Source organism: Leptidea sinapis, chromosome 4 (assembly GCF_905404315.1).
Source record: "Leptidea sinapis chromosome 4, ilLepSina1.1, whole genome shotgun sequence".
Classification (NCBI taxonomy): Eukaryota; Metazoa; Arthropoda; class Insecta; order Lepidoptera; family Pieridae; genus Leptidea; species Leptidea sinapis.
This window is the reverse complement of record NC_066268.1, coordinates 11,499,377-11,526,468: the sequence shown is the minus strand read 5'-3', so window position 1 is coordinate 11,526,468 and position 27,092 is coordinate 11,499,377. Positions and strand designations below refer to the sequence as shown.

General features: G+C 35.0%; 1 protein-coding gene and 1 long non-coding RNA gene across 2 annotated transcripts in view; both read left to right on the top strand.

Moving 5' to 3' along the window:
- The window catches only part of LOC126980030 (sodium/potassium-transporting ATPase subunit beta-1-like), a 32,399-nt gene extending 12,082 nt beyond the window's left edge, over positions 1–20,317 (top strand). Inside the window, exons 2-7 of the mRNA XM_050829660.1 lie at positions 7,942–8,070; positions 8,583–8,696; positions 10,330–10,430; positions 11,384–11,482; positions 12,585–12,738; positions 16,744–20,317. Coding sequence (XP_050685617.1) covers positions 7,942–8,070; positions 8,583–8,696; positions 10,330–10,430; positions 11,384–11,482; positions 12,585–12,738; positions 16,744–16,898 — 752 coding nt within the window. The 3' untranslated portion in view covers positions 16,899–20,317. The remainder of the gene's footprint in view (positions 1–7,941; positions 8,071–8,582; positions 8,697–10,329; positions 10,431–11,383; positions 11,483–12,584; positions 12,739–16,743) is intronic.
- LOC126980031 (uncharacterized) overlaps positions 1–27,092 on the top strand; it is a 95,531-nt gene that overhangs the window by 44,644 nt on the left and 23,795 nt on the right. The gene's annotated exons all lie outside the window — the stretch shown is intronic.

The following is a 27,092-nucleotide window of genomic DNA, read 5'->3' as shown; positions in this document are numbered from 1 at the left end:
GATACTAGATAGAATTATACCAACAAATGTAAATGACGACGACACTACATACATACTACACATTTAGGAATTTGTTAATTAATGATAATGAAAATAATATTATAAATGTTACTTCTTCTCACTTACCAACTTGTTGTATTTAATTGATTAGTACCTACGTAAAAACCTAATTGTTGATATCTAAGAAATTAAGGGTAAATTCATTAATGTTTACGATATTATGTACCTTTTTTTTACCAAAAATGACGCTTTTTGATTGTAACTACAAATATATAGGTACGTTAAATGGATTCCTGGGTTTTACTTAAAAAGATTTATTATAATCTAATAATTTGAATGCTTTGATTATTGGCATGGTTCATTGTTTGCACACATGGTTCACTGTGTACCAGCCCCCGGTTTATTGAGTACCATTAAGTGTACACATCATCATTTCCCGATAAATAAAAAAATATAAAAACATAAAAAGTTATGGTATTATAACAAAAATTAAGTACTACACAATGTAGCCAGTTATTTTATCTACAATTATAAGTAAAAAGTAAGGGCTCGCAGGAGTAGAGTTAAAGGTCTTGAAAATTTAAGTGGTTTATTGTCGACCTTACCCTACTTTTACAACAAGATCCCAAGAAAATGTTCAAAACAAATGTTAGTATTACGAAATTCAAAAGAATTGTTAAAAAGGTTTGTGTGATAAAGGTTACTATCATATAAATGACTTTCTTAATGATACCACAGATTGGGAATGGAGCGACCGCCCTCTGGCTATGAAATAATAAATTTTATTGTACGATGTAACATTGTAACCATATTTGAAACAAGAAGCCGGCCGAGTGTCTTGCGCCCGTTCTTCTCAGGTCTTAGGCATTCTTTTTCGATTGGGTGGTAGTTTTTGACTTTCAATAAATGATACTATATCCTATTTTGAATAAAAATATTTGAATTCTTTCGTTGGGCCTCTTTTTACTGAACAGTCGTGTAATGTACCTATAGATCGGGCTATTGTAAAAATTCCTATTCTAGATAGAGGTAGGTAGTAAAGTTACGGAGTCATTAAAGTTTATAGGCATGACACAATGCATGACATAAGTTATCGGAACGTCTCGTCGGCCATTGTCAACGTTTAGAAATGCGATAGACAATGTAAGTTTATGTATTTCGATTTAATGGAACTAATTTACTATGACAAACGAACATTAACTGTATTTAGAACGGCACATTGACGATTCGTATCATAAATGAAAAAGAACAAAGCAAGGGAACAATTTAGAGTTAATTTGAATTAACAGAGCTGGCAAGGTCTTTTTATTGTAGAAAGGTTAGTACCTACCACTACTACTTACAACATCGTTAAAATCTATTATTTCAAAACGTACGAACGTTATGAATTAAAAATACGGGTTGTACTCCGGAAGAGCCGGCAGAACTGAAAATATTAACGTTGTGCATTTTGAATATTTTGGAATGTAATGATGGTAATAATTTGGCACGAATTGCTCTATTTATCAGATTAAAATTACTAGCATTTATGTGGTTAAATACAATATTCATTTAACTGAGTCTAAACAAAAAAATCGCATACGCGAAAGGGATACTAGTAGATGTGTAGTGTATCTCGCTTACTCACAATACCAATCTAATCTATGTGTCTTTGTCACATTATTATTCTTATTTTAGTGACGAATCTATTGTTCATCTTCTGTCTACGCTATCACCGCTACCATATTTATGTTCTCCTGGTGTTTATGTAGGTAGTAATACTTCGTGAGAATGACGTCAGAATATATTAAGGTATACTCTCGTCATACATAAGACAAACCTGTCTTACGAATTATCAATCAGAAGAAGTTTTCACTTCACCGCTACCATATTTATGTTCTCCTGGTATCTATGCAGTAATTAAGTCGTGCGAATGACGTCAGAATATATTAAGGTAACTCGCGTCATACATAAGACAATCTCTTCTTCAACTATGATTGCCTGGTACCAAAAACACTGCATAAAATTGTCTTACGAATTTTCGATCAGGACACGAGACATTTTATACCCATCTTAAGAAAAATGCTCAACGCCGCTAAAGAAGATTTCTGTTCAAAAACACACACTCAAAGCAATTATACCTAATGGATAGATATTAAATAATATATTCTTATTATTTTAAAATAAAATATGAAGTTATAAGATGACCTTTATAATATTAATTGTTATTACAGTATTATCAGTAGTGTTATTGTACCCTATTAATAATTTTATTACTAAGGTCAGTGTTTTATAAATATACTAGCTGCCCCGACAGACGTTGTTCTGTATATAATAATAAAAATACTGTTTTATAGGAATTTGCCAATAATATTTCAAAACACCAAGAATTATTTCGTAAAATATGCTCCCTGTTGTTATAATGAAATTGTTTCACAGCGGAACTCTCAACCCTTGCGTCAATAAATTCTCGCATGGAAAATATTATGTCCATACAAAACAAATATTAGAAATAAAAATAATTATGGGTCCCAAATCGAAATAAAAACTATCCTATCTCTCAAGTTGGACCAAACTGCACTCCATCAAGTAATCCCCATTAAAATCCGTTCATTAGTTTAGAAGTCCATCGCGGACAAACAACGTGTCACGTAATTTATATACCCAAAGTTATGGGACATGAAGGGAAAGTACCTTAAATATCGAAGATAATCTATTTTACTGAAAGAAGACTTTATGTTATTTTTAAAAGTTAGTACTTCTGCATTCAAAGATTTTCTAAAAATTACTTGCCTCGTCTGGGAATCGAACCGACTGAAATGTAAATAAAAAACACCCCTACTTTTATAATGCCAATCGAAAGAATGACCAAAAACTAATAACTCTTCTTAAGTGACATAGTATTTTAAAAGAAAGGAATAACGAAAAATGAATGTTTTCCTACTTGGATGAATGGACCGATTAGATGGCCGGCTAGATCCCCGGACCTTACACCATTAGATTTCTTCTTTTGGGGATATGTGAAAGATATGCTATACAAAAAACGATACAAGAACGTGGGCGAGTTACAAACAGAATTGTGCCATATCATATCGAGTATTCACCATAAAATGATAAAAAAAATCTTGAATGAGTTCATTCATTAATTCTTTTAATGAGTCCGCTGCCTGTTGATTTTCTTATCATTTTATGGTGAATACTCGTTATGATATGGCACAATTCTGTTTGTAACTCGCCCACGTTCTCGTATCGTTTTTTGTATAGCATATCTTTCACGTATCCCCAAAAGAATAAATCTAATGGTGTAAGGTCCGGGGATCTGTAGTATTATGTATGTCGTACTCTCCCTGATTAAAAATATTGATTGAAAAGTTGGGAAAATTGGGAATCAGTCACCCCATGTAAACTGTATATCTATATATACATGAAAAAGAATGGAAAGTATTCAAAAGTATTCAAATTTGATCCTTTTTAATCTTTTTCAATCAACATTTTTAACCAGTGCTAAGACACAGAGTTCAATAAAAATATTAGTTGGAAACTTAGTCTACTTTTATTATTATTTCCCACTATCATTCCAATTTTCCAAGTATAAAATTAAGATTGATATAGCGATTTTTATACCCATAATGGAATATTATTCCAAAAGTTTTTAGTTAAATGTCTATAATGGGTAAAAAAGTTTCACTTTTACCGTGGTTTCATAAAATCACACAATCCTTTTATTATTATTACTAGCTGACCCGACAGACGTTGTTCTGTATATAATAAATAAAATAATGTTTTTACATGAATTTGTCAATAATATATCATAACATCAAAAATTACTTCGTAAAATATGCACCCTTCTGTCGTAATGAAATTGTTTCACAGCAGAACTGTCCAACCGTGCGTCAATAAATTCTCTCATAGAAATTATGTATGGATACATCATAGGAAAAACAAATTTGTTGTTTTTATTTAATTTTGCAGCATTTTCCTATTTATTCACCTTTTAAACCTTCTCTGGACTTCCACAAATAATTCAAGACCTAAATTTGCCAAATCAGTCCAGCCGTTCTTGAGTTTTAGCAAGACTAACGAACAGCAATTCATTTTTATATATATAGATTATATGCTAAGTGACAGAATCTCCATGAGTACAGTCTACTTCATGATGGCCATTCAATGTCGTCTGCGGCAGTAATTCACATATGTAGACCAAGGTCACAGGAACGCGTCGTCAGGCCGAGCCCTAAATGTTCATGTGTACAAGACGTGATTTGAATTCGCCCTTTGTCGCTTTGTGATTTACATCGGAGGCCATGGATTTGCTCATTGTGTTAACAATCCCCATTGGCTTACAGTAGGGATATGTTCAATGGATTGTATTTCGAGATTACCTGCAGCTGCACATAATGTGTATTAGTTATTTATGCAACTTTTGTGTGTTTAACTTACTGCTAGCATTAAAGAAGCCAGTCCTAGTAACCACAACATCATCAAAAATAGTGTTTTTTTATGATAACGGATGATATAATGTTGTTCTGAATTTCATTACAACACTCGTTTGGATGATATAATAGTTATTTATGCAACTGTTGTGTAATAAGGGGAATTAAAACACGAATGTGGAGTTATCTCACGAGGCGAAGCCGAGTGTGATAATAGTATCACATGAGTGTTTTAATACCTAATTATCAACAGTTGTAGACAAGACTTTATCTACACCCAAAATATGAATTCTCTAAAAGATTCTGAAACAGTTAGCTTACTGCTAACATTAAAACAGCCAGACTTACTAGTAATCTAATATCATCCATTACTGATTATATACAAATAAACTAAGTATTAATAAAATAATTATTTATTTTACTAGTAATTTACATTTTATATAGTGCAATAATTAAAATTCACTTGAATATTATGTTCTTTTGGAAATTAATCACTCATTTTTTGTAAACAAACCAATAAAAACATCAAAGAAAAATGGCGGGGATTCGAATAACCTAATTTTTTTATGGCGCGCGACGTTCTAGTCTTGTGGAACGCGCGTAAACCAAAATGTTCTTTTTTTGAAATTCATATAGATGCCACGCATCGAGCAATAAGAATGTGGCTGTTTGTTAAAACTCTTTGAGCATGAAGGGAATGAAAATGTTTCAGAATCTTTAATAGAGGATTTAAAGCATGGGTGTAGGTAAAGGTTATTAGGACATTGTCCTGTCACGGTCGCCAATTTACTTCTTTGGGCTCTTCAATGCCTTCTATATAATAATTAATTACTAACCAACTTGTCACAATTTAAAGGGCTAGGTAAAAAAAGAGCATGTACTGATAAACTGTATACTTATTAAAGATTCGTCCGTCCACGGTGGTCCAAGGTGCCATGCGGCTAAAAGAAAGTTCCCCGCACGTCCGACACAGTGGCGCCAAACTTGCAAGCGCCATAGAGTATATTATAGCCTGTTTTTGACACAAGAGTAACTAAATAAAGTTATAGTAAATTTGTTATTAACTTATTTATTCTCCGAACAGGATGTCTTAGAATCTCTAAAAGAGGATTTAAAAAATAGGTATAGATAAAACACAATACAGACAGCATTACCACTTTACTGTGAACCAATCTGTGGCAATACATTCCATACTCTTATAATAACTAGGTACCTTAGATAATAAATACGTTATGATAGAGTCTCTTGCTGTTAGACAACCGATAAAAACAGGCCAGGTATATTAGTTTAGTGTATTGTGTAGCGATTTGTATGGCACTTTGTGTTACTGTGCGTGCATTGTTCAATTTTTTTTATAAAAGCAAGGGAAAAGACGAGCGGGACGTTCAGCTGATGGTAATTATCTTCCCATTACAGTGCAGTGCCGCTCAGGATTATTGAAGAACCCAATAATTCTGAGCGGCACTACAATTGCATTGGCAACTACAATTGCGTTCGTCAACTTGAGACATAAGATGTTAAGTCTCATTTGCATAGTAATTATATATTTTATATTAAATAGAGGTTAGTTCTATACTCATTTTTTAGACGTTATCACAGCTGTTATAATCTGTATAGGTATATATAGAAAGCCGCTCCCGCCCGCTTCGCTGGGCGAATTTTAAAAGGAAATAAATTAAATTTTATTAATCTTATTACAAATCCAATAAAAAAATAAGTAGCCATAAACCATCTAGGATAAATTTCGCACCTGCTAGTTGCATGGCGATACGATCAGTGGTTTTGGCTTGAAAGAGCCTCAAAAAAAGACCATTCTCTATATATATACTAGCTGACCCAGCAAACGTTGCATTGCCAATATTAAAATCGCGATACAAATGTAACTGTTGATCGTAGATAGGTGAAAATTTTAAGGTGTATGTATTTTTAATACTGACTCATAATTAACGGAATTTTAAAAAAATGTCAAAAAAAAAAATAAAAAATAAAATTTGCCGTGGACCACCCTTAACATTTAGGGGGATGAGAAATAGATTTTGTCCGATTCTCAGACCTACCCAATATGCACTCAAAATTTCATGAGAATCGGTCAAGCCGTTTCGAAGGAGTTTAACTACAAACACCGCGACATGAGAACTTTATATAATATTAGATTTAGATAAAACTCTACAGAATAAATTTGTCGCGATTGACTTTCTTATTCCTTGTACTGTCATTTCATTTTCCCAAAATAATAACAGGTATTTTAAGGATTTGACGTTTGAGTAGGTAGTATTGTTGCGTCACTTCACTTAATTATTGTAGTTCTCATTAAAGAACCTTTTCCGAATTGGCGGTAATTGTAAAAAGAAAAGAAAACTTGACATTTATAATTTCCTTGACCAATATGAATGAAGTGATTTTGATTTGATTTGATTTTCAAATTATTGCAAATTAGAAAATGTAGTGCCCAATCAAAAGAAACTACATAGAAAAAGAAGCGGTTAGTTCAAAACCCTGTTACGCCGTTGAAACTCGTAGGTATGAGTTATTTCAGATATTGCGTACACGATCTATTTCAGTAACAAACACTCTCAATCCCACACCATAAATAATACTCTTTGATTTTATTGATAAGGTTCAAATTCTAATAGCAAAGTCGTTGGCGAGTGATTTATTTGGATAAATATTTAAAGAGCCCTTTCTTACTTCACCGCCGTTTGGAGAAATTCTTATTGGTTTTTGTAAATACTCAATAACAATGCTTACAATTATTATAAACGCGAATATGGGTTTTGTTTGTTTTTTTACGTATTAACGCTGTGACCGGTCATCATTATTATTTTATAATTTAATTTAAAAGCTGCCTCAGACCGCCAATCCTTCAATATGGGGGCCCCATTGCAATTAGGAATCAAAAGTATGCCAAGAAATATAGCAGATTCCACTGGTTTTATCACCTTATATTATATTTTGATACTACCCTTCAACACGGCACGAGAGAAACCGCGTGTGTCGAAATGTCTGAATTCAAAAACTATTTGTGGCAGAGCATTTGGAATGATATGGCGGGATGGGCGAATTAGTGCACCATAAAATTACAACAAGAAGCGTGACCTATCCGTCCGACAGTCTGATTTACACTGTCCCCCGTCGCCCGTCGCCCGCGCACGGACCCGCCCGTGCGAAGTTATGTAGAAAACAAGGAATAGTTATTTTTAACCAAATAAGTCATTATATTGAATCGCCAATCGTACACTTTGTGAAAAAAGTCTAGTCAAAAATTTTTGCGAAAGAAAATTACTGAAATTCAGTGCCGTTTAGAAGTAGTTACAAAAATTCAAACAAAAAAGGTTTTACTTTGAGATTTTTTTTCATCTATTTATAACATTCTAAGAATTATTTCAAACGTTCAAACTAAAATTGAATGTCCAATGAATAACATATATTTTTTTTATTCATTTATATTCACTCAATAAAGAACAGTTACACGGAGAAAACCTCTTGTTGGCACATACAATGGCCTTAAAGTGTTTTTTTTCAATTGCAGGTATTCTTTTTGTATTCTACGCGGTGTTCTACGCAGTACTGGCAGCTATGTTCGCTGCTTGCATGGGCGGCCTGTTCATGACCCTCGATGAGAAGAAGCCTGTCTTTATACTGGACAGCTCTCTTATAGGTATGATGCAAACATAAACTTGTTATGCCTACTACTCGGCTAAGTCGAGTAAGTCTTTTGTGAGGCGATGTATATGCTTTTACAATAAGATCCCAGAAAATGTTGACAGCAAAAGTATTACGCTATTCAAAAGAATTGTTAAAAAACGTTTGTGTGGTAAAGGTTACTATAACATAAATTAATGATACCACACATTGGGAATGGAGCGACCACCCTCAGGCTATTAAATAATAAGTTTAATAGTACAATATTTCTTGGTAAATATATTTTTTGATGAAAAAAAAGCCCGCTGAGTTTGTTGCGCCCATTCTTATCAGGTCTGAGGCATTGTTTTTGGAATGGGTGGTAGTTTTTAACTTTCAATAAGTGATGTCACATCGTATTTTGAAAAAAAAAATTTGAATATTGAATCCTAAGAATTTGGATCTCATGATCAACAATTAATGCTAGAGCTATCACTTTCAACTAAGCAGACTCCCAACACACCAATACATATTATAACTTATTTTCAGGGTCAAATCCAGGAGTGGCATTCCGTCCAAGAGTAGATGGGGTTGTCCGCCTCGACGCCACAAACTCCACCAGCTACGAGGAATATGTAAACAATATCAGAGACTTTATTGCAGGTCAGTTGCTATTTTAGAAATTCTTATAATTTAAACACGGACTAGTAAAAAAATAAGGACTCCGTGTCACCTTACATAACAGTGTAGCACCAAAACAAGCCGATTAACGTGTAAATACATAGCCCCACGCACACACTTACACTACTACAGGCCGATAGGCGGCCATTATAAGAACTGTCATCGTCTGTGACAGATCAGTTTGCGTCTCACCAAAATATTTTGAAAAATGCCGTCGTGCGTTGTGAAAAAGTGTAAAAACTTTATAAGTATTTGTGGCCATAAATAATTACTTAAGGGAGAAAAAATTGTGTAACTGGTATCCCCCGTAACCGCACACAAACTAGCATAACGGTGCTTCACTTGCTAATATAACGGCGCGGAGTCCTTCTTTTTTTACTAGTCCGTGCATTTAAACTGACACAACACTAAAACAAGCGGCCAGGATGTTATGTTTCCTTAAAAGAAACACCAAAGGATTAGTTTCTCCTCTAGAATAGACTAGAATTTGCAACAGTGGTGTGGAGTCCCCAATACGGAGCACCATCTCAACGTCTAGAGATACTACAAAGATCCCTTACTGGCATATCATAGTTCCAGCATCTTTCATAAGGCCATCGGCTGAAACACCTTAAAATGATGTCACTTTATAATCGCCGCACAATACTGGATCAGACATTCCTCAAAAAGATCAGGACAGACAGCATGCAGTGAATTGCTGTAAAAATAAATTTCAAAATCCTGTACAGATATCCACGATTCCGATTACTAACATTATTGTTGAACCAGTAAGTAGAACAAATGGCCTTAAACATTCTCCATTATCAAGGATGTGTTCTGAGTACAATCGATTATCCACGTCCGTAAAAGATTTTGATATTTTTCATGACTCAGTGACAAGTCTGTGTCTATTTATTATTATTTTTAATAATTTGCTTCAAATCCTTGTCAAAATTGTAGGTCGAACTTTATTTTGTATTTAATTTAATGTCTTCCAATGAGAGTGGTGTATGCACCAGGAGGCCTATTACCAAAATCGAAATACGAAGTTTCGGTTGATGGATTGTACATTTTCCTATTATGAAAGTGTTTCGGATCCGAATATCGATACGAAGTTCGCGATTTGACCTTTTATTATTTCTTCCTTTTATTATCGCGTTTACCTTATTCCCAAATTCACTGACATTGACTTTTTCGTTGTTTGACATTATTATGATCGTAACTACAACTCGTAACTACAACTTCATATTATGGTTATGTTTATGGTTCCGAAACGAAATCCGTTCGCACTATTCGGATCCGAAGTAGGTAGGTACTTTGGTAATAGGGTTTATTTCGAAATTCGTCTTTCTTTCGTTTTGGACCTAAACTTTGGCTTTCGATTTTGGTAATAGACCTCCAGTTACTGGCATTCATACCAGATTATGTGACTATGAATAAGATCATGATTATTTTAATATTTTTTATGTAATGCTGTTGGTGTATCAGTAAATAAATAAATAATTTGAAACTAAGAAACTAAATCTACCCACGGTGCCTTATTGGCACTGCATTGTAATGGACAGGGTATAACAATTACTTTCTGAAGTGAATGTTTTGATCGTCTCATGTTCATTGCATGTCTGTTAAATTTCAGGTTATGAAAGTAATGTATGGTTCAACTCAAAGAAGGGGTGCGATGCAGATGACAACTATGGCTACCCTGATAGTCCATGTTTCTTTATAAAACTTAATAAGGTAATGACACCATATTTAAATTATTTTATTTATGAGGACAAACGCTAAGTGCATTAGTCTGTAGGTGTTTTAAAAGAGGTTAACACTACATTTTTATTGAACACTCAAACTAGCAGAGCTAAATTATATACCCCCTTATTCATAATGGTCCGCTAACTTTAAACAGCCGCTTAGGAGTGTTTTTTCTCATTCTGACTTAGGTCAATAGAAGAAGACAGAGTGAGAATTAGCAATGCTTTAAGTAAGCAGACTATTATGAATAAGGGGGTAAGTCTTCTCGATCGATATGCTCTTGACAAAACTATCGTCGGCGACAAGAAATTTTGCTAAGGCCAGATGTTCATAAGGTTTTGCATGTACGTAGGCACATAAATGAATTTTCATGAAACTATGATTAACATATTATATATAAGAACGATTAACATGTTATGCCTACAACTCGATTAAAGTCGAGTTAGTAAGTCTTTTGAACCATAATAATGATATGCCACGATAGAAGACAATAGTTCGTTTAATTTTGTATCTATATATTTATGGTTTGTATAATATCATTTTCGTACACGTTTGAATTCTTTTTGATGTCATTTCTAACACTACCACTGATTCGGAAACAAAGGGCGCTCTGAGATCGAAGAATCGGTCCAACTCCAGCACTCTTTTTTTGCGCTATTTTTAATAAAAATACACAATATTATACTGTCATTGTTATTGATATAAAATAATCATAATCTAGTCCCAGGCTGTCCGACCACTTAGATAGTCAGCTATGGAAGCAGTAGGACTTAAGACAGAGATATTTTTAGTAAAACGTTTAAATTTATTTATAGATAATGCCTGAACAGTGGCTGGGACTTTATTATAAAAGTGTATACATTTACCATTAAAGCTATTATGTATCTTATGAAGCCCACTAGTATTAGTTAAAAAATTGTAATATGTCTAAATTTATCTAGATCTACGGATGGAAGCCTGAGTATTTGGATACGAAGAATCTGCCATCAGACATGTCCAGTGATCTGATAGAATATATCGCTACTCTTCAGGATTTAGAGGTACTAGCGCATTAATTTTTGACGAGTTTTACTTTTTTACCATAGTGGCGTCTTTTTCTGCCTTCAAGCAGTATTGTGCAATCATTATTGTCTTTTGGCGTAAAGGAATTGAAATTACTGGGCTAATGATACTATAGAATTTAATTTCTCGAAATGATGAGCACAATTGCGATGCTGCTCAGAATTCTGAGTTCAATCAAGAATCCTGAGTGCCACTGCATTATCAGGGCTTATAAATTTCAAAGCTTTTCTCGTCTGGTCTCTTAAAAATATAGAAAGAGTGCATCATTGAGTTTTTTATAATCTCCAATAATACATTCTCCTTTAACTTAAATAATTACCGTTAGTTTTGAAATACCCAAAAAAACGGTCGGACTATATAGAACTTTTTGAAAAAAAAGAAAATATAATTATGGCATGTACAATTTCATCGGATGTCAGGTGATGGGAGTGAGTGGCTAGGAACTAGATATTTATGAATTGATCGATGTTTTGCTATTTTCGTCCGACGGTTTTGTACGGAAGAGGAGAACAAACAACCGAGCAGGTCACCTGACGTCAAGTGATCGTCGCCCACATTCTCCTGCAACTCCAGACGGATCACAGGAGCGTTGTAGGCCTTTTAGGAAGGTGCGAGTTTATTATGAAGTAAACCATGTATCATGGAAACGCGCAAGCTCATCACTTATGTTTGGTTGTTCGTAGAAGAAAGTTCCATGAAAACCGCACTGTAGATGAACTTCACATACCCAGATGGTGTGTATGATATCTAAGTTTTTGGCGGGTCTTGTGAAGGTTGAGTTTAAAGTCGTATCGTCCCGGAAATACCCCACAAGTAAGCTCATTCCATAGCTTTGTACGTGGAAGAAAGTTCCTTGAAAACCCCATTGTGGAGGACCGCCACACATCCAGATGGTGAGGATGATATCCAACCGACATTATAGAAATATGTGTTGCACTACTGACCTGGACTAACACTGCACATACAGTGAGTTCAATTGCTTCTAACAATAAATTTCACAAAAGGAGCCTTTGTTGGAGTATTACGGTCTTGCCTGGTATGATTTTTACAGTGATATAATTAGGCTTGTTCTGTTCTCAGCATCAACAGATATGGGTGTCATGTTGGGACCCTTCCTCCAACGAGACAAGAATAGAATACCCCTGGGGTCGAGGGCTACCAGGTCGCTTCTATCCGTACCTCAACGATGACGGCTATCTAAGCCCTTTTTTGGCAATCAAGATCAAGCCACAAGGTAAGAAATATTTCACAATACATCCTTATCATTTCACGGTATAATCCCTGCAAATTGATATGCCTTGTAAAACTGTTATCTTAGCGCGAGCGTAGGAAAACATATGATATTAAAAATGCAAATCAGTATGGCTAAACAATTGGCAAACATACTTGATATTGAGGGGGGAGATGGTCAGCTAAGCCTCTAGGAAGTCCTGGTGCTAACGTACATAGAATCGAGGAATGAGCTTCCTTTTGCGGTGTTTCCGGGACGATACGACATGGGTACCTTCAAAAAAAGCGCTTACACCTTCCTTAACAGCCGGCAACGCTCCTGTAATTCCTCTGGTGATGCAAGAGAATGAGGGCGGCGGTGATCACTTAACACCAGGTAACCCAGGACAAACGACCCGTACGCTCGCAAAAAAAAAGTAGGTGTAACTATCCTCTCGGTGTTGTAGAATTAAATGAATTATGAGTTGCGTTACACCGAGAACTTGATGTGATGCGATTAGGTCGTTGACCACTGATGAAGTTTTAATTAATATTGCATGCATAGAACTGTGCCCGGTGACAATTTTATTATTAACGGGCGCAAGAGTCAACTGGCCTTCAGATACCAATGCGTCTGTTGTCTATGCGTATCTCTATATGTTTTAACAAGAAGTGTCCGCACCACGGAACAGAAAAAACTAGTGGAAGTGGCATATGGGCGTTACCCTGTTGCCTCGAGGCTCAAGTGAGACAAGTCATTTAATGTCCAGTGAAGTATAATTATCTTTTTTAAAAAATACAAATATGCCATATTGTGCCATTTTGGACTGTAGATATCATTAAAAATATGTCAAAAAAAGTGATTTCCTATCATCAGTAATCATATTTTCCGATTTAAATACAATTTAATATTATTTATGTGTTGTGCAAAATATACAATTAAAAATGAACCATAATATTACGACGTATGGTTCATTTACCTTTACGTTTAATCGATGTAACTTATGTTAGAATAGCGATAAGGTTGAGTAGAGGAAATACGTAATAGAATTGTAAACAAATATATCGAAAACCATGAATTCTGGGAATGTTTGCCATCATTGTAGCATAATATGTAGGTACAACGTAATATATAAAAAAATTAACATAAAACAACCGACTTCAAAAACACTATTCCCAAACAATAGATATAATGTGCACTAAAAAGTATAAAAAAAATTGCATATTTTTATACAATCTAAACAATTAATCTAATTCTAGTTACGATTATTGTTATTTTTGGAATCGGTGTCCTTCCGTCGCGACCCTCTCTAGCCTCTCGCACGACTCAAGCACATTTCACCTATAACTATGTATGTAGTAACAAACTATCTTGGATGACACCGACTCCAAAAATTACAATATCGTATGTTATCCATATGCCACCGCAGACTTTTCTATCCTACATAGGATACACTAATCCACTTACTTTATTTTGTTATATCTCAAGGAGTTTAGACACCTCCAACAAAAATCGTTAATGTGCACAAAAATGTATACAAAAACTTAATAAAGTATATAAATTCAAATTCAAATTCAAAAACACTTTATTCATGTAGGTCACAAAAATGACACTTATGAATGTCAAAAAAAATATATAAATATTGTTTCTTATTGAATTTACCGCTACTTCGTAAAGGGTTGAGCTAATGAGAAGAAGTAGCAAGAAACCCATTGCCACTCTTTTAAGTCAAGATTTACATTTTAGTTGTTTTACAAATCATTTAAATTACAATATATGCAAAGTGACGCGTAAAAAAAGTAAATTAATACTTATAAACACAAGAGTTATTGAGTATAGTAGATGCATCAATCCACACATACCGTAAATAAATAGAGGCATTATGTGAGCATTTCATTATACTAAAACCTTCCCCGAGAACTACGCTATCCATTAGTGAAAACTGCATGAAAATCGGTGCAGTAATTTATGAGTTTATCGCGAGCAGACAGACAGACAGACGCGGCGGAGGACTTTGTTTTAAAAGATGTAGTCATATTGAAATTATATTAGGTATATGCTTTATCTAAGTAACGTCGTAATTTTAAACTTGATCAAAGAATATGTAATGAAAGTGATACCAAATTCAAATATTATTTTGCTGCTATGGACAATCTACATTATAGTTATTTATTTATATTTATGGATGCACCCAATATAATTGTCGGCTTCGGCGACTTCGAATGAAGTATTAAGTTGAATAACAGCTTCGTCGAAGGAATTGACACATTGATTTCTTTATATAAGATGTGGGAAAGGAGTAAGAGGCACGTGATGCAAAGTGGTGAGACAATTTATTGCTTGAGCAGTTACGGTCGTACTTATAACAGTTACATTGAGAACATTTACAGATTACAACTTAAAATATTAAAAACTATAGTACCGCAACACATTAAAAAGAAATATAAAAATAACGAAATGGGTTTGTTTAAATTTTGCAGAATTGTAAATGTCTTCGATAACATAAAAATCTCTGTTATAATGGAAGAAATCTCAAACATTAAGGCTTTAATAAGACGGTGACGGCAACCACACCTCCGTAGTCTGTCCTACATAAACACATACATATTACCTAAATGTAACAATGCATATGGTAGGCGGAATTGGGAGTATTTATTGCCAGACACACTAAATGGTTTGCCAGCAAATGTTTTAGAAAGCATTGAGAAAAAACCGGAAAAGGCAAAGTGTTTATTAAACAAACAATTTTTAATGTAATGTAAGTAATTAAGAGCGATCTCGTCCCCACGGATAAACCTTACATGGTTTCTTGTGGGTGACTTTATATGTATTTTCTCTGTAATACTTTTAATTGTGAATAATAAAGGGAAAAAAAACCGTCCACGGAACATCCGCAACACCAGGGATCCAGAGATACGTTGCCGGCCTTTAATGTGTGCACTAAACTTGAAGGTTACGTCGAATGGGGTTGAGAGATTGAAGTCGGTAATTGATTCCACAAAGTGGCTTTGCTAGGCACGATGTTCCTCGCTAAACGCGCGGTTGTACCGTGGATCCACACTGCAGTTAATTTTACGGCCGTTCCTAATAGTTCCCTTAGGGCGGTTGCTCCATTCCCGATCTATGGTATTATTAAGAAAGTCATTTATGTTATAGCAACCTTTATCACACAAAAACATTTGTTTAACAATTATTTTGAATATCGCAATACATCTGTTTTGAACATTTTCTGGGATCTGATTGTAAAAGTTTGACAGTAATGTCCGCTTATCTTAACACTGAAAGTAGAATATGGTTATTGTATGTGGGGGGAATAATTCCATCAGAATTTTATTGTTAAGAGGTAGTTATCACCACAGATACTACAGTTGCCATCTAACGGCCGTTCCCAATATATTATCTACAGATAGAGATAAATTACTACCTTCTACTGTCAGTAATTAGCTGTCAATACTATGAAGCTGTCCCAATATACCCGATAAGTTATTCTTATCGCCTTATATTGGGACGCGTGAATTGCAATTTTCATACAGAATTTATATCGCTGGTAAGCTATACGTCGCCCCATTGACAGACAGCGTGCACGGATAAGGTGAGTTAGCGTCGATATTTATCGGGACAGAAAAGTCGACGATAGTTACGATTTTTATCCCAAGTAAGAGAATGAAAAAGACTAGAGAGATGAGAAAAGAGACTGAATATTGGAAACGGCCGTTAGTGGAGCAACACTGTGCAACACGGTAACATTAGGTAACTGTCTGTAACTTGATACTATTTGTTAATTGTTACTTATCACGTCTATAACAAGTATTATCAAAATATAATTAAAGCAATGGCATTTCAGTGCGCATGACGAACCATGTTATACCATAACTACGCATGATATTAACTACAAAATTACAATATTTATGCTCACAAAGCAAGCCCATTAAACGATTCTGTATAATACAACCTTGAATAAATAAATATATAAATGCAATTACAGTGGATTTTATAGATTTTAATTAAATTATCCTATTTTAATTGCAGTGAACCGGCTGTCGTCAGTTCGTTGTCGGGCCTGGGCGAAGAACATAAGGTACAACAAGAGCCTGAAGGAACCGTCGGGCTTCACGCTAATACAGATATTTGTTGAAGACAACACGGCACTTAACAACACCGAAACACTCGCAGAGAGCAAATAATAATGCGATCGCGGATCCTGTTTGAATGTCTTGTTGTGTGTGGATATCTCGTTGTGTTGCATTACTGAAATGGGCAGAGAGAAATCTCATTAAAATTATACGGCCTTAGAAATAAACTTGGTATAAAGTTATATAGAGAATAAACCAAGAATATGCAAAATGTTGACTAACGGCCATTTCCAATATTCAGTCTATCTCCGGTTGTGGCCTACTTAAGATAAAAAATCGTAAATATCGTTGACTTTTCTTTCCCAATAAACTTATCGACGGTAACTCATCTTATTCGTACATACTGTCTGTCAATGGGACGACGTATAGCTTACCAGGGATAGAAGTTTGTATCGAAATTGCAACAGTGAACTGGCGATAAGTATGCCTTATCGGATATATTGGGACAGCTTCAGATTATTGACAGCTATGATAGTAGAAGGTAGTAATGTATCTCTATCTGTAGATAGTATATTGGGAACGGCCGTTAATTGTTGACAACACTGTCAATACAATGAAAATTCTGAAATTTTCCGACCGTCAGACAGCCTTGCAAAAAAACGCGGGAAACGATATAGGTACGTCCAAATACGGCAATCATAAGTAAAATGTCTTTTTGTAAACATTTTGCGTGGTTGGTTTATTCTCAGGTGTACTTTATACCTACCAAGTTTTTTTTATAAGGTTAAGTATTTAACTATAACTTAGGTTTCCCATATCATAATTTATTGATAAAACTAAATGTGGTACGTATTAGGGACTACGCGCACTTATTCAGCTCTTTTCAGCTTTTGTCCATAGAAAACAACAATTTTGTATGGAGACGTGTACGCCTCGATTCAGCTTTCCGCGTCCATTCTGCTTTCGCGGCAAACCAGCATAAAATGAGGATAAAAGTGTTTTTATTATGCGAATGCTATAGAGAGCGTTCGGCGCTGTTCCGCCGCGTACAGCGCTGTTCGCCCTCGAATGCGGCGGAACACCTCTTTACAGGGATGGTTCGCGATTCCTTGTCGACAAGTTGCGACCTGTATTGTTCCTGCATTGATTTAACGTATACATTATGCACGCAAAGATTAAAGAGTGCAGACGTGATTTAAAGTTATTATTCTCATTCTTACGACGATGTACGCGGCTGATAGAAGAAAAGCTGCATAAGTGTGACCAAAATCATTCAGTAAAACGCGAATGGAGCTGAATAAGTGCGCGTAGTCCCTTAAAATACGTAAATATAGTATGACTGGTGAGATATTTACAATATTTAAGGAGAATATACGGTAGGTATTCGATTCTCTAATTATAAACAAAAATTAGGTAGGTACTAAATTTTTGAATAAATTATACCATTTTAAATAAATCAATTTAATACATCACCGCACTCCCCGTCTAAAATTTCATTCAAATTCAAATTTAAATATTTTTTTTTCAAAATAGGACGTGACATCACTTATTGAAAGTCAAAAAACTACCACCCATTCCAAAATGAGTGGACTGAGAAGAACGGGCGCTACAAACTCAGCGGGCTTTTTTTTCATCAAAAATATGTTTACAAAGTAACATTGTGCAATTTAACTTATTATTTAATAGCCTGAGGGCGGTCGCTCCATTCCCAATTTGTGGTATCAGTAAGAAAGTCATTTATGTTATAGTAACCTTTACCACACAAAGTTTTTTAACAATTCTTTTAATGAATGAATGAATAAATGTAATACTTTTGTTTGAAACATTTTCTGGGATCCTGTTGTAAAAGCATATACATCGCCCCACAAAAAACTTGCTAACCCGAGTAGTAGGCATTATAAGCTTATGTCTGTTCCCGGTGTTAACATTATGGTTATGACAGTTTCTAGCAAATTCACTTATGTGCCTATGAACATACATTACATTATCAAGAATATATTCAGAAGCCACAGTCAAGATGTTAATTTCTTCGAATTTTGGTGTCAATGATTCATTATAAGCGCAAGCTCCAACAGGTTCGTGTTTCCCCCTTACCACTTTTTATTTCTTCACCCCGCAATTAGTGTGTCAACAAGAAGACGAAGTAATTAATTAATTACTTAACTTTCGTAGTATTTTCTTTGATTAAAGCGAGTTTTACATATTTAAATAAAACACTTTTTCAAGGATTAAAACACGTATAATTGTAATTATGTTTTTACGATAGATTTTACGGAAAAGTTAATTTTTTTTTTATTATTTTACTCAGCCCAACGTTTCGTGACCTTTCGTTACTTCCTCTGGAAAGGTCACTTTATAATATTTAACTTTTAGTTAATTCTTAAAGACTTCGTGTATCTTAAGTGTCTACCAGTCATGCTGTATTATAAGTAAATGTAGTTTTAGTTTATATGATCTATAAATTCATTATCACGTAACGGAGTGGCACGCACTTTTTAGCACGAAACTAAAGTTTATCTGTATATTCGACTAGAGTCTGGCAAGCGAATGTTGGCACTTTAAATGAGCGCCAAATATAAATAAATAAAATTCTAATTGTATATTTCTAACACCAAATTAATTTGAGATATTATTGATATTTGAAATATCTTAATACTTAATATTCTAAAGTAATATTATAAAGAGGAAACATTTGTGTTTTTGTATGTATGTTTGTAATGTTTTCACACAAATCTGTTTGACTGATTTCAAAAATTCTTTCACCATTAGAAAGCTGTATCTACAGTGAGTGATTTGTCACTATATTACATTTAAAAAAAAATAGGGAAGAATAAGAGATTTATCTATTATTGGAGCTATTTATTTATTAAAATAAGTTTTAATTTCACAGTTTTTAGGCACGGACGAGTAAAAAAAGAAGGACTCCGCGTCGTGATATTAGCAAGTGAAGCACTGTTATGCTAGTGTGTGTGCGGTTGCGGGGCATACTAGTTACACAATTTTTTCTCCCTTAAATAATCATATATGGCCACAAATACTTATAAAGTATCTGTTTACACTTTCTCACAACGCATGACGGCATTTTTAAAATATTTTATTGCCACGCAAACTGATCTGTCACAGACGATGGCAATTCTCATAATGGCCGCCTAACGGCCTGTAGTAGTGTAAGTGTGTGTGTGGCTATGTATTTACACGTTAATCGGCTTGTTTTGGTGCTACACTGTTATGTAAGGTGACACGGAGTCTTTATTTTTTTACTAGTCCGTGTTTTTAGGTATACAATTTTCATATTAGCAGGAATAATATAAGATTTAAGAGGTGTTTCATGTTTCCATGTGTCATAATTTCATTTACGAATAATTAATGCATTTAGTTGACATTTAACAACATCAATAGAAACTTATTTGTGTTAGTAGTTTTTGAATTAAAAGTAAGTAGATAAGTAATGTATTTATTATTTGTGACTAAAAGTTTCCTTTGTTTTAACTTAACTGAAATTTTTCATTATATAAAGATATACGAATGTATTGAGAATTTTAATTATTTTCCTTTCCAATATTTGTATAAATAATGATAATGTATAAATAATGAGCGAAATATATGTTTGAATTATATCTCGAGAAGCAAAAATATCATGGTATTGGATTTCTTTTGGGTTTTGTAATCTCGTATAGCGTGGGGCCATTCGATTTCTTTTCTTTTTAAGACCCAAAATATACAGTTACACAAACTCCCAATGAGCCTGCTACGTCAAATGGCAAGGAAATAATAGTGGCCGTTTTTCCATAACCGGTTTAATCATAAACACAGGCCAAGTATACAAATCCGATAACAACTTCCTTGTGGTATGTTTCCAGGACGATACGACATGGGTACCATCAAAAAAAGCGCGTTCACCTTCCTTAAAGGCTGCTGTGATTCCTCTGGTGTTGCAAGGGAATGGCGGAAGGGTGGGCGGTGGTGATCACTTAACACCAGGTGACATGTACGCTAGTTTATCCTCCTTTTTCCATAAAAAAAAACAATAAATGAAAAAATTCAATCAGTCCGATACAGAAAATGGCCTTACTATTGAGTTTCAACAGATTAGTTACAATTTTGATCAAGGAGAAGAGTCGTGACCGTTCATATGGCCACTAATGGGATTCACCAGAGCAATCACTTTTCAGTTCAGGCTAAAAAATAATCCATACACTACGGAGTTCAATGAAAATCCGAAATGTAGATTTGTAGAGTCGCATAAAAAGGTAAAACATATGCACTGGACATGTGAATGGTGCTCATGCTAAAATATTCTTTTTGTGAATTGAAAGTCACGAAAATTGAAACGAAAAAGCGACACGAAAAAGAGACAGACACATAAATTCATAAGATTTAGCGTGGGAGAAAGTTTGAATACTGTGTTTTGGTACCAGGCAATCATAGTTAAAGAAGAGATTGTTATATGTATAGCGTGAGTATACCTTAATATATTCTGTCGTCATGCGCACGACGTATTACTACATAGACACCAGGACAACATAAATATGGTAGCGGTGACAGTAATGTTTTTCATAGCGGTTGAAACCTGGTCTCGTCCTAGCAACATTAACAGCGTATGGACAAACAAAGCGTGTGAAAGAGAAGAATGTCACCAACCGCCTTTGATTTACAAGTCATAAACCGTAACGCTTGGCATTTAATCTTTAGTATTTTGAATATTAAGCCACTACCTAACGCACACAGTGACAAATCAAAATTGGACAACCACACAGAACACAGGAAGATAGTAGAAGGCTGATGCAGGCGGGGCAAGCGTAACCCTCAGTTTTTTTACCAGTGGGAGGTTTCTTTGCACAGGATGCCGGTGAGATTATGGGTACCACAACGGCGCCTACATAATATTTATTTCTTTAAATTTTTCTTTGAGAGACTGTCTATAACCAAGCTGATATATAGCACGCACAGCTCTCTTTTGCAGAGCAAACACTATATCAATGTCAGCAGCATGACCCCATAGTAATATACCGTACGTCATGATGCTGTGAAAATAACTAAAGTACACTAATCTAGCGGTCGCAACATTCGTGTACTCTCTAATCTTTCTAACTAAGCAAGAGACGCTTTCCCGCAACCCGAGGTGAAAAAAAACGGAGTGTGTTCCGAAGAGATGATTCCACCTTCACACGACGGTACAAGTTAGGATACCTATCATCTTCACCATCAGGATGTGTGGCAGTTCTACACACTGCGGTTTTCAAGGAGCTTTAGCGATAACAACCCTCCTGTGGTTCCTCTGGTTTTGCAAGAGAATGTGGACGGTGGTGATAACTTAACACCAGGTGACCCGTACGCTCGTTTGTCCTTCTTTTCCATAAAAAATAGCTATTATAGGAGCATGAAAGCAACATGCTTGGCCTCACTGACTGATAGCCCGTTTGTATTCAATTTCTTCATAGGAACTGACAATGAGGACGACAAAAAAGCACGCTCAAGCAGTGAAGAAATAGTTATTTACTCTGGCCGCGAAAACACATTCTAGGGAAAAACATACATGGGAAGATTATACACAAATAGTTAATAAATTCGTATTTAAGGAATTTTATAACATAATTGTAAAAGCCCTTTCATTGTTTCGTGGTCTGATGTTGAAATGGGTAAGGTAAAGTGCTACAGTTATTACCAGAGCACTTTGCAAAGTATGCCTGTTGCTAGAAAAATCGTCGCTCACATTATCCTGAATGCAATCAGGCAAATAAACATACTTGGTAACATATATATGGTTGAAATACTATGCTAAGGGAATGTGCCCATAATGTGCCCAATATGATCTGAAAAAAATTACGTAAGTACAAAAGTACACGTTTCAGAGGTGAAACTTCTTTGGCAAACTAATATTTAAATCTTGTTTATATTTTTACTAATCTGTTCTCTAAATCTGATGTATTTCGTCAATAATTCTATTAAAAATTAAAATTTAGAAAATAGAATTTATGAATTATTTTTATTTTTATATTTTACTAGCTGACCCGACAGACGTTGTTCTGTACATAATAAATAAAATAATGTTGTATATGAATTTGTCAATAATATATCATAACATCAAAAATTACTTCGTAAAATATGCACCCTGCTGTCGTAATGAAACTGTTTCACAGCAGAACTGTCAAACCGTGCGTCAATAAATTCTCTCATAGAAATTATGTATGGACACATAAAAGGAAAAACAAATTTGTTGTTTTTATTTAATTTAGCAGCATTTTCCTATTTATTTACCTTTTAAACCTTCTCTGGACTTCCAAAAATAATTCAAGACCTAAATTTGCCAAATCGGTGCAGCCGTTCTCGAGTTTTAGCGAGGCTAACGAACAGCAATTCATTTTTATATATATAGATGAAAAATACATAGTTTATTACATGCTCAAATGACGAGTGCCAAATTAAAATGCCACATATTATTAATTGTAAATATTCCTAAACTTTAAACGAAGAGAAACGTCAAACATTTTCGTGTCACTAAAGTGTCTTTCATCATCCGTAAAAAATATACCACAATCTTCTACATTTAATCGGTTGGCTAAAAGTAGGACAATCATTCTTCACACAGTGGACCATCTAAAATCTATTCCAACACTCGAACTCAAATGGAGTAATCTCCTCTCTCTTAGGATATCATCCCCACCATCTGGATGTGTGGCGGTCCTCCACAGTGCGGTTTTCAAGGAGCTTTCTTCCACGTACTACAAAGCTGTGGAATGAACTTCCTTGTGCGGTGTTTCCGGGACGATACGACATGGGTACCTTCAAAAAAAGCGCGTACACCTTCCTTAAAGGCCGGCAACGCTCCTGTGATTCCTCTGGTGTTGCAAGAGATTGTGGGCGGCGGTGATCACTTAACACCAGGTGACCCGTACGCTCGTTTGTCCTCCTATTCCATAAAAAAAAAACATAAAATACAGGCATAATACCATAGCCTCCCCGCTTTAGAAAAATCGTGGAGAGTACCTACTATGAACTTACAAGTATCGGCATATATAGACAGATTGCCAGTTGATAAATTACCAACAGTTATCTATCTCCCGTATTAATTAATACAGTGAACTCCTCTGTAGTGACGTACGTGACAAGCCCCGCATCCATTTGTGTAAACAGCAGGAGTATAAACTGGGTGCGGCCTGTGGTGACTCCATTACGGACGACATCTGATCAATTCAGTTTATTACAATACTAGTTGCATGCTCCAACCGCACCTCTATTGAAATTGAAAGTTACTGTTACACTGCGACTTTTAGTATTAGTTTAAAATCTATAGCTTCTAATCTGGGAGGCTCCTTTATGTCGGATTTATGAGGATGTCGTCTAGATTATGGGTACCACAACGGCGCCTATTTCTGCCGTGAAGCAGTAATGTGTAGCTAGTGAAATTACTGGGCAAATTAACATCTTATGTCTCAAGGTGACGAGTGCAGTTTAGTGCCGCTCAGAATTTTTGGGGTTTTTCAAGAATCCTGAGCGGTACTGCATTGTAATGGGCAGGGCGTACCAATTACCATCAGCTGAACGTCCTGTTCGCCTCGTCCCTTATTTTCATAAAAAAAATATCTCAATAGAAAGCGATCGTTACCCATCTGTTCAATGGATAAGAAGCATTTTCTTATTGAAGAATAAGTAATCTCTCGATATCCACGCGAGTCGCCTAAAAAATTATGTATACGCTTTATTTATTAAAAACAAACTGAATTCAAAACAGATATATTACAGAATCTTAGATTATTAATCTAGATAGTCTCTCTTACTGTTAGACAACCGATAAAAATATTATTTAGTGTGCGTGACAAGCTACATCTTAAACCTTACATTTGTAATGATACTTTGTGTTAGTGTGCGTGAATTTCTCAAATAAAGGCATAAAAAGCATTTATTTTCTCAAAATTGATTCCTTTAGAATTCTTTTTGATGTCATTTCTAATTACTACTAGATACTACTACCGCTTCGGAAACAAATGGCGCTCTGAGAGAGAAGAAGCGGCGCAAAAAACTCTCCCAGCATTCTTTTTTTGCGCTCTTTTCAATAAAAATATACAATATTGTACAGTCGCTATAAAATAATCACAATCTAGTCCCCGGCTGTCCGATCATTTAGATATTCAGCAGTGGAGTAATAGGATTTACGACATTTTTTTTATAAAACATTTAAATTTATTTATAATGCCTGAACAGTGGCTGGGACTTTATTATAGAAGTGTATCCATTTACCCTTTAAGCTATTATGTATCTTATGAAGCCTATTAGAATTAGTTACAAGCAATCCCTTATTTCTAGTGTTATAATAATGAAAATCACTATTAAAGAGCAAAAAGGTGACGATTTTTGTGAACGTATATTAAATTTTCATAAATGTACTGAAAATGAACAGTCATAATATTTATTTCTTTAAATTTTTATTTGAGAGACTGTCTATAACCAAGCTTGTATATAGCACGAACAGCTCTCTTTCGAAATTAGAAGAAGTTAGTTCTATACTCAATTTTTTTTTCGACATTTTCACCGCTGTCATAGTTTATCTAGACGTATAAATGATGTAAGCACAGAATATACTATGTTTCAGTTTTTAATTTTGTACTTAATATGAGGTTTATTTAATTTTTTATTTAACAGATTTGAGTTATTTATACGACAATTACTGTACCTACGTGGATAACACTGAAAATATTACCCTTGAAGATTTTCAAAAAATATTACTGAGCATACTGAAATGTTCTTTTTAAAACCATAACATTATAACGGCTTAAAAATTGTTTCAATTGACTTTTTTACTGAGCGTTACTTCCGTCACAAAAAAATTCTAAGTTACCCCAAGTCCTTACAAGTCGCGCCTAAAAAAGTTTTGGTAGACTTCAATGTATATACATGTACATTAAGATTTCGATTCACCTAGCATAATATAAACGATAATCCTTTCGAATTATCAAAAGAATCTATAACCATAATTGAATTAAGTATTTAACTAGTTCAGGCGTATACAGCCTTCCACTCACTTCGGTGAAAGTCAGCTAGCGGCGACTAATTGGTTTGGGCTGGGCAGTACGGCTAGCTCTGGGCAGATTTGGGCGGATATCAATGGATTGTCATAGATGAGTTTGTTTTCAGATGTGACAGAGATACGTAGACATAAGGATGCATTACATAACTAATTAGCTTTTCAACAAATATTACGTCTAAATTATGTTTGTAGTTAATATTAAAAGTAATAATTAACAAAGCATCTCTCTTATTTTCACTCCAGGTCTTTCCGATATCTTTCACTTCGTAAATTACAGTCCGCCGCCAGGTTTGCTTTGGACGGCCACGTTTGCGTTTTCCTTTAGGTTCCAGTCTAGAAACTTGCCTCGGTATGTTGTTGGGATACCTCCAGACTGTGTGGGCTATCCAGCTGAATTTGCGGCCTTTTATCTGTTGATCGATTCATGACAGCGTTGCCAAAGATGATCGTTGGAAATTTTGCCAGGCATTGGCCTCGGTAATTATTGGATTATCGAGGATATTTCGAAGGCATCGGTTAACAAAAACCTGAAGTTGATGAGAGATGGGCATGGTGACCTTTGGAGATCCTCAGGATCGATCGAGGTGGAGATGCACTGTGGATGCCCTCTGCCCCAGCTAGGGGATACAGGAACTTAAGTCACGTAAGCCACAAATAACAAAGGTTCACAAAAGATAATTTCCTTCTTCCTTTCCTCAGATTATTAGCAACGAAAGTGTCTTGTTTATTATTTTCGTAATAAAAAAGTTTTGGTAAATAAAAGAACTTATCTTGCATGCCTATTTTTATTGTTGATATAATTTATGATCAATGTATTATCTGAAATATAACGTTAATAAGACAGAAATGTTGGTTTTTCGTGCGGGCAAAGGTCCGGGGAGGGTACCTGAGGTTTTGTTGGATGGCTCAGCGGTTCGAGTTGTAACAGAGTTTAAATACCTGGGACATGTTCTTACAGAGCACCTGAAGGATGACTGTGATATTGAAAGAGAGAGGAGGGCAGTCTCGATTCATTGCAATATGTTGGCCCGAAGATTTGCTAAATGCAGCAATCCCGTCAAGATTGTACTGTTAAATGCGTATTGCCAGTGCTTCTACACCTGCCAACTTTGGACTAAATTTCTCAAAAAGTCATACACGACAATGCGCGTGCAGTATGATGCTATTCGCATATTGATGGGATTGCCTAGGTACTGCAATGCCTCGGGTATGTTTGCTGAATCGAGGGTGCCTGATTTCTATGCTGTGATTAGAAAAAGAGTTGCTTCCTTCTGGGGTAG